This window comes from Procambarus clarkii, chromosome 37 (assembly GCF_040958095.1).
Source record: "Procambarus clarkii isolate CNS0578487 chromosome 37, FALCON_Pclarkii_2.0, whole genome shotgun sequence".
Taxonomy (NCBI): domain Eukaryota; kingdom Metazoa; phylum Arthropoda; class Malacostraca; order Decapoda; family Cambaridae; genus Procambarus; species Procambarus clarkii.
The window spans coordinates 24906642-24918481 of NC_091186.1; the positions used below are offsets into that span (position 1 = coordinate 24906642).

The 11840-nt window shown below is 39.6% G+C and overlaps 1 protein-coding gene across 3 annotated transcripts; it reads left to right on the forward strand.

Annotated features, from left to right (window-relative positions):
- Positions 1–69: 69 nt before the first annotated feature.
- LOC123765842 (asparagine synthetase domain-containing protein 1) lies at positions 70–11413 on the forward strand. 3 transcript variants are annotated; one of them, XR_011230685.1, is made up of 9 exons: positions 70–271; positions 1575–1724; positions 2605–2682; positions 3054–3176; positions 4155–5054; positions 7384–7548; positions 7849–8030; positions 8364–10617; positions 10706–10834. XR_011230685.1 is itself a non-coding variant. In XM_045754638.2 (8 exons), the coding sequence occupies exons 2-8, from the start codon at positions 1665–1667 to the stop codon at positions 10950–10952; spliced, it is 1755 nt and encodes a 584-aa protein (XP_045610594.2). In that variant the 5' UTR covers positions 83–271; positions 1575–1664; the 3' UTR covers positions 10953–11413. The 3 variants fall into 3 exon arrangements, 1 of the variants encoding a protein (XP_045610594.2); XR_006773772.2 differs by having other exon boundaries at positions 10689–10823; XM_045754638.2 differs by lacking the exon at positions 8364–10617 and having other exon boundaries at positions 83–271; positions 10706–11413.
- The last annotated feature ends 427 nt before the right edge of the window (positions 11414–11840 follow it).

The window sequence follows — 11840 nt, forward strand, 5'->3', positions numbered from 1 at the left end:
TAGACATGTTTTGTTAAATTAATCTTATATGCTATGTAGCTATCTATGCTAAACATTATTGTAAACATGTATTTTAGTAGTTAATATCATCGATTTAATATTACCAGTGATATTATTATTGATATTTTATATTATTTGAGATTTCAAGGGGTCCCGGTAGTACAGTCGGCTTCGTTCTTGACGCACAGTCAAGAATTCCAGGTTCGAATCCGAGCGGGACAGGAATGGTTGGGCACATTTCCTATCACCTAATGCATCTGTTCACCTAGTAGTGAGTATTTACGCAGGAGTTTAGTCAGCTTATTGTGGGGTTGCATCCTGGGCGGGGTCAGTAATTCAGCCTTGGGGGGGAAGGGGAGAGCCTCGATAAAAGCCAAACGTGAATGAATACACTCTGGCTTCCTGTCCCCGACAGTGAATTATTAAAAATAATAAATTTGCGACAATATGTGCAGAGAAGTGCGACTCCAGGCAACATTATATCTTGGATAAGTCGCTCCATACAGGCAACACTATCTTGGATAAGTCGCTCCACACAGGCAACACTATCTTGGATAAGTCGCTCCACACAGGCAACACTATCTTGGATAAGTCGCTCCACACAGGCAACACTATCTTGGATAAGTCGCTCCACACAGGCAACACTATCTTGGATAAGTCGCTCCACACAGGCAACACTATCTTGGATAAGTCGCTCCACACAGGCAACACTATCTTGGATAAGTCGCTCCACACAGGCAACACTATCTTGGATAAGTCACTCCACACAGGCAACACTATATCTTGGATAAGTAGCCAGTCTCCGTGGTGTAGTGGTAAGACACTCGCCTGGCGTTCCTCGAGCGCTTTGTCATGGGTTCGTATCCTGGCCGGGGAGGATTTACTGGGCGTAAATCCTTAACTGTAGCCTCTGTTTAACGCAACAGTAAAATGTGTACTTGGTTGTAACAACGATTCTTCGCGGCGGGGATCGTATTCCAGGGACCTGCCCGAAACGCTACGCGTACTAGTGGCTGTACAAGAATGTAACAACTCTTGTATATATCTCAAAAAAAAAAAAAAAAGATATGATGCTTGGTGCATATATTGCATAAGGTAACAAGGAAACACAGCACAGTACAGTAGATAGATTTGTTGTTTCCCATTTGACCTTCGAGTGAGGAAAAGTCCAGCATTGGCTTGGTCAAGAAGTGCTGATAACTGGTGGATCTGTGCAGGGCTGTTCCAACCAAAAACTGTTTAAACAAATTAAACCATTCCAACTTTTACCATTCTCAAATAAAATGCAATAGACAATAGTGAGCTTATTGCTAACAACGGAATGTGACTTCAGTGGGCAAGCCGTTTCATTTTGTGATGTAGAGTCAAATAATTATACAATACTATACAGTACTTCTGAAATCAATAAATGTACATTTTACACTTTGACATCACATTATAGTTGGGTACATATAACTAATCTTTGCTAGTGAAACAAACATGACAAAATTGCCTGTGGGAAATTTCATTTCCAAAATTATAATAATAAATTGGTGCTCACATGGGATTAACCTAATTCTCATTATGTATTTCAGATGTTTTCTGCACTGCACAGTACTGTACTGAAGAATTTATAAAAGGATCGCCTAGCAGTTTATTATAGTGTACTGCTTACTGTACTAAGAATGTGTGGCATTTGCTTCATTTGTGGCTTGTCAGTATCACCACACGAGTTGGAGGAAAAGGTAACTTGCTTATCTATTGGTACAAAATATAAAGCACTATAATGTATCAGTTATTTTACCTAATCATTCAACTGTATTTAATTTCCTGCAAGTAGTCCCCGTGGTGTAGTGGTAAGACACTCGCCTGGCATTTCGCAAGCACTTTGTTCTGGGTTCATATCCTGGCCGGGGGAGGATTTTCTGGGCATCGATCCTTAACTGTAGCCTCTGTTTACCCAACCCTAAAATGGGTACCTGGTTGTTAAATGATTTGACGGGGTCGTATTCCGGGGAACATCGGATTAAGGACTTGCCCGAAACGCTACGCGTGCTAGTGGCTGTACAAGAATGTAAGAACTCTTGTACTGTACTGTATATATATAAATAAAAAAAATAATAATAATAAATAATATAATGTGCCTACTGTCATTGTGGGGCTTTTGTTCAATATACAAAAAAAATTGTAAGATCTTGTATATTGCTTTAATTTTGTGGAGATATTCCCTAGCCAGTTTCACAGTAGATAGCAGGCTTTAACCCATGGAATGCACAGTCCTTTCAAAACTTGTTCACAATGGCGAGCAATTCTTAAAATATTTTAAAAGAAAAATTCAATGAGAAAAATCCATAGGAGCTGTTGGAAGCTATTGATAGATAGAGAATGGGTGTGAGGACAACGACAAGGGCTGATAGAAGGGTACAAGAACAGGGCCTGACTTAGAGTGAGGGAATTCTTTTTACAGTTACCAAGAATGTGATATGTGAAATGGGGGTTCCTTCAACAAGCCATCAGCTTCCTGTCCTCATTGAGGCCACTAGGGTTAATGGCCCTGAGGTAAATCAGGTAAATGAACATAAATAACATTCACCACTAGATAATCATTGTAAAATTGTTTTTCAGATACTTCCAAGTTACTCTTTTCTTAGTCATCGAGGCCCTGATGCTTGTGGAAGGGAGATTTTATCCATTAATGATGAGGTAAGTTTTATTAATACACTATACATCTTGCTATGTAGTTATTACCTATTACTACTGTCAAGGAGTAGGGAGGCATCGCATGAGAGAAAATAGGAGACCAAATAGGAAAAGTAGAAACATTACAAAAGAAATCTATTTGCCATACTAGACAACATATTAGAACATTACATAAAACCAGCACCATTACACTTTATCAATGCATCAACACAAGGATCCTACTGCTTCATACTGCTAGATGTAGAGTGCTTTGCATAATTTGTCATGTAAATATGTCAAACATTCTCTTTCTTAAACTGACCCAACTATTTGGGCTGGACGGTGACCACTGATCTTATTGCTATGGTACTAATCAATCTGTCATTTGTTTCTAGGTGACAGGATTGTTCGAAGGCTGTGTTTTGTGGCTTCAGGGACATGAGCCAACACCACAACCACTTGTAGATCAGTATGGAAATATCTTGCTGTGGAATGGTGATATTTTTGCAGGCTTTGAGGTAGAGTATATATGTTTTTCTTAATACTTTTTAAAAAGGCCTCCAAATTGTTTAAATCTATTAATTTTTAAGTGTGTGTCTAAATTTTTGTTTAGGTTAGTCATGTAATATTCAACTTTCCTGACTTATTTGATACATGGCTATTTTGGTGTCATTTAGAGATAAACCAATACTTATATTTTGATTAATACTAATACTGAGCTTAAATTTTATAAATAGTTTTATATTTATTTTATAAATAGTTTTATAAATATTTTGATATTGATACATAATATTTAAATGAGAGGAGCCCTGAGCTAAGCGCTAGTTGTACTGTGCATTTGGGAAAATTGCACCAGGCCTCTGAGATCCACTTTTTTTTTAATCTACTGGAAGTCAGTATTGACAAAGGGAGTTGGGAATCAGAGATGAACCTCAAAAAAGAGAGAGAAATCTCTACCAGAAAGCATAGGTGCAACAAAGCAAATAGCTGCATGATGAAAACTAACTTCAAATAGGTAACAAAGCAACCAGCAGTGCCCCTATGTAAATACAGTACAGTACTAATATTATTGTGCCTACTCAACACCAGTTGATAACCCAGGGCACCTGAGGATCCTTGCCAGCCCAGAACTGTACTGACTTTGTTTTTTGTTTTGTTTTGCACTTGGGCTTTATATCTCTGTCTGGGTGCTTTCTACTGTTACAGTTACACATCTAAGTGGTGTTGACTATCCCCGGAACTTCAGTTCTTCAGGAAGCCATTGTTATTTTATTTGTTCCTTGTTTTTACTTCACGATTGCGAGGTGGGGTGGCCTGGGGATCTGCTGAGGGACCCAATGGAAAGAGTCGTTTCATTATATTCATTACTGCATTTTTCATAATTTTAATAACTTAATTTTTAATGATTTATTAAATGGTTTAAAATTCATGTAAAATTAAGAGATTTGAATGTATATGATTTAAACTAATGTGTGTGTTTTTTCTCGTAATTTCAGATTCCAGGGGATCTTAGCGACACAAAATATATATCTGACTATTTGGCTACAAAAAACGAGGAGGAAATTTCATCCTTCCTGGGGACTATAAAAGGTCCTTGGTCACTTATTTATTACCAGAAAGAATCAAAAAAGTTATTTTTTGGGAGAGATGTCTTTGGCAGACATAGTTTGGTTTGGAAACTGCCTTCTGCAACTTCATCAGTGTTCCAGATAACATCTGTCTGTCAGCAAAATGAATATGTAAAGGAAATTCCAGCTTTTGGACTTTATTTTGTTGATTTTTCTGAAACTAATTTAAAAAAAGGATTTACAGTTAATTTAATTCCTTGGTCACATGTGGCTGAAGAAAGTCTTTTGTCTCTGGACTCTGTGATAAATGTCAAAAAGCACACAATAGTTTCAAGTGTGCAAACTTCTCTGAATATGTGTATTCCTTCAGATATTGTCATAGAGCAATTCAAGTCTTTACCAAGTTCATTAGATAAGGAAAATACAGAGAGATTATATTTAGCTCTTACAGATAATATTGAAAACCTGATAAAAGTATTAACAACCTCTGTCAGGAGAAGAGTCGAGAAAAGTCCACCAAAATGCCGCAGTTGTACAAACTCTCCAATAACGTGTAACCATTCAAGAATTGCAGTGCTGTTTTCGGGAGGTTTGGATTCTGCAATGCTTGCTCTTCTCTTAGATTCTTGTTTGTCAGAATCGGAAAGTATTGATCTATTGAATGTGGCATTTCTACAGAAACCTCTAAATAACAAAGTTAATAAAAAAAATAAAAAAAATGAAGATAATTTACTTAAGAACTATGAAGTCCCAGACAGAATTTCTGGGAGACAGTGCTGGCTCCAATTACAAGAGTTGAGACCTTCTAGAAAATGGAATTTTGTGGAGGTAATTATGGAATAATATGAATTATCTGATACATGTACTGTACATGTATTTAATACAATTGAGCAGTTGATGTTGGTTGCCTATGGTAGCACTACAATCCCATGAAGGATATAAAGTTGCGTATAGCTTTTCCCTGTGATTATACTTGTTTTGAACTAAAGTACCAGTTAGTGGTCTGCTCCAGTATCTTCACTTCCATAATATTTTTCAGCGTTAAGTGCTGGCCCATTTCCTGGTTTTCTCTTATTTATTTCAGTATTTTCATGTTTCTATCTGCTTGAGCATCCCTGACATTGTCAGGACAGTCGAGTTCAGGCCCCATTTGACTAGTGGAGGATTTTGATTTATAATTTTTCTCTTCTGGCATTTTGGGGCTCAGGTTCAGTATTGCCCTCCTCCATATTTTGAGCTTTTAATTGATTCATCAGACCTGAGCTTGGGTTTTTTCTTCAGATGTCACTATGCTGATTAGGGCAAGCACACATCAAGGTCAGGTAATTTGCAGCAGACTGGTTGATCTTACAACACAACAGTCTCCCAAGGGATTCCACTCTTTAGCATGACTGACTGCATCCCAGTTGTCATTGTATCAACTGGTGAGGCTCAGTTTGTTCTCTTTTCTTATGGAGTTGGGGCCAGATTCACGAAGCAGGTATGCAAGCACTTACGAACCTGTACATCTTTTCTCAAACTTTGGCGACTTTGTTTACAATTATTAAACAGTTAATGTGCTCCGAAGCACCAGGAGGCTGTTTATAACAATAACGACAGTTGATTGGGAAGTTTTCATGCTTGTAAACTGTTTATTAAATGTAAACAAAGCTGTCAAAGATTAAGGAAAGATGTACATGTTCGTAAGTTCTTGCATAACTGCTTCGTGAATCTGGCCCCTGGACTCTACAGATATTCTGGCTTATGGCTATCAGGATTTAGCCTTTAGGCAGTCCACACTTAGATAAGTTGAATGTGCTCTCGTTTCCATCCACTTTCAATAGAGTGGTCAGTAGGTAAGGCTTCTTCCTCCTAGTTTTGCGAGATGTTTGACTTTCTGCAGGTAGACTGATTCGCCTCAACATAGAATCACCAGGACTGGAGCTAATGGGTTTTCCTACCCATTTTTCCTCTGTTCCTTGTTATATTGGTCCAGCTGGAGAGGTATGTAGGCAGGGTTATTCTTCTGGCTCCATGGTTTCTGACCCTTCAGGCTGAGTCCCTACAACCCTTCCCATGATGATGATTTTCCCAGCAGATTTCCCAATCTGCTGGGGATCTCAATGGTTTGAAGTTCTGCAAATCTTTGTGTTTAGAGTTTTTAGGCTTGATCTATCATTATCTGTATGGGACTCGGGTGGTGTCGCATTTATAACTTTTCTCAAGGCAGCAGTATGAGGTGAAGTGGCAGTAACTTTTCTGCGTCTTTCTCTTACTTAGGCACTTCTGTGCCGGGAACTGACACGGAAGTGTCAGGAACTGTTGTGAAATTATCTTGGGGCACTATTAATAAGACCCTTCCTAAAATCCAGTGTTGAATGTAATGAAATGCCTCTTTCTGGTGAGTCACTCAATAGTTTCCAATCCCCACCTATTCCCTTCAATGAATGTCTATGGGGTTTGGGATGGCTAGTGAATAAGCTGGCTGGCCGATTGGGACCCTGAGTTGCCTGGGCTGCCATCTGGTGACAGGTAAGTATAGCTAGACAGTAATCCCACTGTGGGAACATCTGTTTGCATAATTTTCGTTTGGGTTGCAATTTTCTCCAAGCAGTTACTTGTCTTGGAGCACTTTGACTCTCCTAGCGAGTATTTTGCTCAGTTCTGTGGTAATCCCGGATCCTCAGGCTTCCCTTTGCCTCTTTGAGGTGGGGACAAGATTCAGGTCCTTGCCCCTGGCTGGTAGGTGCTCAGGTCATAATCCTAGTGTTTTCCTCGTGGCTTTGTTGCTTCCAGGTTGTGGCTTAGCGAGCTACTGAGCACCCCCACCAGACTGAGCCATGTCATTAAATTTAATAACGAATAAAGACAAATATAGAAGAAATAGAACTCGATTATATCAAATCAAGAAGTATCATCTGTAATTTTGTGCTAGACTGTGTGTGTGTATAATGAATATAATCATGATAGAGTGATTAAGGTATTGGTGACAAACGGTGAGATGGTGGTAGACTTTGATGAGTTGATAATGGTGGTGGTGACAAACGAGTGGTTGTGGAGAGTCCTGTCCAGGCAGAGTTGTGCTGTAAGTATATCTTGTTAATCATTCTTTATAAAAATGTTATCTTAATCAGTTAATTTTCTTTTACATGATAATATGAAACCTTCTTCGCTGCAGATAAATGTGACGGGTGAGGAGCTGGCACAGAAGAGAGAGTCGGACATTCGTCACTTGGTTGCCCCATTAGCATCAGTTCTGGATGACAGTATTGGATGTGCACTTTGGTTTGGTGGTCGTGGCCATGGGTTCCTCAGGGGAGCGCCTTACACCTCACCAGCTCGAGTAAGCATAAATATTTGACAGCTATTGCTTATTATAGCAATATCTGATGTACAATACAGATAAATTATCCCTGGTTAAAGAAAGTAAATGCTGCTTATAAGGCCAGAATGAGGTACTGTATTGTATTTTTTACATTTGTATTATTATACTGTACTACACATATTCTCTTGTTCAGGATGTTACCATAATACAGGATTTTATATATGATTATCTTAATACTACTGTACTTAAAAGTTGTGTGAAGTTGATGCAGGATATTGCCATAATACTGAATTGTTGCTTTTGTTTGACCATATAAAGGTTCTCTTGTGTGGAATGGGGGCTGATGAACAGTTAGGGGGATATTCTCGTCATCGTGGATGCTTCGCAGCTGGGGGCTGGTCGGCCCTGTTAGAAGAAATCAGCATGGAGATCTCTCGGATACATACTAGAAATCTGGGCCGAGACAATAGGATCTTGACTGATCATGGACGTGCTCCAAGGTGGATATAGAAATTTGTTTACAATTTTCCGATAATTACATGTCATTCCTTATTATAAATGTTATCCAAAGTTGTATATTTTTGTCTCAAAATATTCATTGTAACTGATAGAATTGACATTTCTCAATTCTCTTCTTGAAAGCTATAGTTATGTATAACTATATATCATAGTTATACGCAATGCTTTTTTAAAACGTGAATTTAGACATAGATAGCATAAGGGATATGTAGTGTTATGGCTATTTAGCCTGACAAATAAAGATGAGTAAAATGAAATGTCCCCTTCTGCAGAGCACTCAGTAACTTTTTGAAACTTATGCACTGATATCCCAGAGCCAGATCCAACGTGCCAGGTATTTGTGATCATCCCATGACCTATCGGGAGCAGAAGAAGCTGAGGGAATCGGAAGATACCACATACCGAGGGGAACCCCTGCCAAAATGGCTGAAAAGGGGGGTCGTAAAAACTCAAAATGTGCTTAGAAAAAGAGATATGTTGAATACAAATTCATTCCAAACAAAACTCTAAACTATCTCGATACCACTTCACCACCACCACCTCCTGCCACCAGATGGTACCGCTAGTCAAGCAGAGGCCAGTTGAGCCCACCACCACCATCACACTCATGCCTGAACTACTCCTCTGGAACCTATGATTGTGCAGGGGAATAATGGATAAAGGGGAACCACTGAGTGGCCACCAGAAAGAGATGTTTCATTATACTCTCTTCTATTTCTGGGGTGGCACCCTCGGTGACTTCCCAGAGCTTATATTCCCCACTGTGCCTCACGTGAATAATCTACAGAATAACATCATAAGACAGAAACTTGATATGGGAAACCATGCATAATTAAGAGAAAAGGAAGCTTGCCTAAAAATGTCGATCCCCCTGGATGTCGGACCCAGATAAACATTAAGAACAACTCGAGCGAATTATGTTCCCCAAAGGTCCACAGTTGCACTGAGGTTGAGGTGTAGCCAGGAAGGCACCAGACATCTAACTGAGCATTGTGAAACCATGAGTATGAATAATGGCTGTCAACATGTTGTTAAAGAATGTTGCCAGTGCTGCAAACATATAGAGGTTAGGATGATGATGAAGGAAAGAAGTTGATCATAAGGATCACCCTGCTAAAAATCACTGAAAAACAAGTGAAGGAGCAGGGAAGAAGAAATCAAAAGTTAAAGAATAGAGCTACTCCACGAGCAACTAGAGTCACCAGTGGAAGCGGTAAAAACCAAAGAGCTTTGTCGAAAACAAGCAATCATTTGTGGCAAGGAATGAACCAGAATCACCAGACCAAAAAATGAAGAGAAGCATAGATTGCCTAACCCATAAGACTGCTTAACACAAGATGAAACCAGATAGCTAATGTTGAAGGCATGACTTTAAACAAGTGAGAGGATAAGCATGCAAGAATTCAGACAAAAAAAATTATGGCTCTGGAGGAATATTAAAGCCCTAACATAGTACTGTAAGTAGAGCTGATGAAAAGATCACAATAATGGCAATGAAGAGAAACACAGCCTAGGCCAAATGAGAGGTTGAAACCCTATATGGCATAAGACAATTGACAGAGTGGTAGATGCTAATCTCAAAGGAAGGTGAAGCCACAGAGAAAGAACCTGATGGGGTCAATATGCAAGACTAGCTAAGAAGAACATAATGAATCGGCTACAGTGTAGACAAAATAAACCTGAAAAGCCTGAAAGAGGACAATGCACAGAAACCCCATGCAAAAGGCATCCACCTTGACTCCATGTCGGGGCAAACAGATCCACCTGCAGCCTTGCAAAACCACAGAAAAGAATTCCTGCTTAACACCCCCTCTGACATAAATAGATGGAAATTGAAGAGCTCAACAAGGAGAATTGAGGGCACAAAGTGAACCAACAGCTATTTACTGCTGCACTCAGCTACATGCCTATCACAAGCAGAGAGAACCATATACTCCTATACAGGTAGGCAACAACTGAAGACCAAGCTTCAGTCCCAAACAGAAGTACCAAAACACAGCTTAAACAATGGAGAGGACTACAAAAGAATCTGTCTTTCAATCCTAAAATAACCCTGACCCAGTCTGACACTGGACCAGCATCAGCTTAGACTTCCAACACTCACCCAGAGGCTTTGTGTGGTATCACTGGATGATCTAAAACCTCTGCCAGATACACACAAACTGAGAGCTTAAACTAATCGGACATTGAGAAGAACCTCCTAAGGAAACCTGGTGGAAGACTGGAAGCAAAGCTGGGGTCAAAAAGCAAGTGCCAAATGGAGACATTGAGGTGAACTTCCAACTCCAGCCAACCCAAGGACTGAAATTGGCTCAGAATAAGCTAAGAGATACATTGCATAACCAGGGAAACGAGCCAAGAACAAACCAAAATCAAGAAAACCTGGGATGTAACTGATAAACAGGACAATTCTCAAGAAGGAAGGAGTGAAAATAGTATTTCTTGATTGAATCCCAACCAAGAAACTGCCAGCTAAGAGGAAGCCTGGATCACAACCACAAAGGCAGAACGCAGAAAATGAGAATGAACTCTGAACCAAATCAGTGCATTTTGCCACCTTTGTGACAGGTTAGTTTTTAGACAATATACATAGAAATAATATATGTACTGTACTATACTGTATATGTAAAGTTATTCAGTCTGCCCTCTCTTGCAGGTTTCCATACTTAGATGAAGATGTTGTATCTCTTCTCAACTCGCTCCCAGTCTGGATAAAGGCTAACCTATATTTGCCACGTGGAATAGGAGAGAAGTTCCTCCTTCGTGTTACAGCTGCTCATCTTGGGCTGACAGTTGCTGCATGGCTACCAAAACGAGCTATTCAGTTTGGCTCAAGAATAGCAAAGCTTGAAAATTCCAAGGAAAAAGGATCAGATTCATGTAAAAGATTAGTCCAGAGATAATCTTATTAAAATGTTGGGGACAGTTGTAATGTTGAGTAGTTGCAGTCCCCCCCCCCCCTTTCCTCACAGCAAACGTTTCCATCTCTGGGTAGCTGGAACTCTGACCATTGGAGACTTTCAGCGTCGTGGAGAGGGGGACCTGCTGCCTGGGTAACAGCTTCTCCCCCGAATCAACCAACCCTGGCTTTGCGCCCTGGTGAGGCCACTCCAGACCGATAACCAGAGCGCAACTCCATGGTCTCCTGAAACTGATGGATGCCTACTATTGTGCAGGTTGACACCTCAAACCCTGTACAACCACAACATGAAGGCCACTGCAGTGTATGCATAGATGCCAACTTTTGCCAGTACCAAAAGCAGTGGCAAGAAGGAAAACTGTTCTCAAATTCTTGAATGCTACAGCTTTCATAGAATATGAGCCACCTTGTAATTTAATAAAGAATATATTTTGTTCATTGTTATTGTGTGTTTCAGTGCACATTTGTTGGATTATTCTAAAAAAAATTGTCTAAGCTTGCTCTTATTGCAAATATCTTAAACCAAGGTAATCATAACTAGCTATAAGTTCATCTAATATGCCCATCTCTCAGGATGGTTAGTCATACATGGAATCAAGAGCGAACATGAAATTCGAGGCTGATCTATTAGCCTACACTGGCAAAATTTTTGTAGAGCACAAGAACATCTTCCAATATTCGTGAGTATGAAATACTGTAGTTCATACCATTTGGTGATAAACAGGACAATTACAGATATAGATAATCCTTTTCAGAAGATCTCTAGAAAAAGGGATAGTCCCCATAGATAGGAAATATGTAAAATTCGGCAGAAAACTACTGGCTGATCAACTTCTGGTAAATGTAGTTTACATGGACTTTGCTAAAGCTT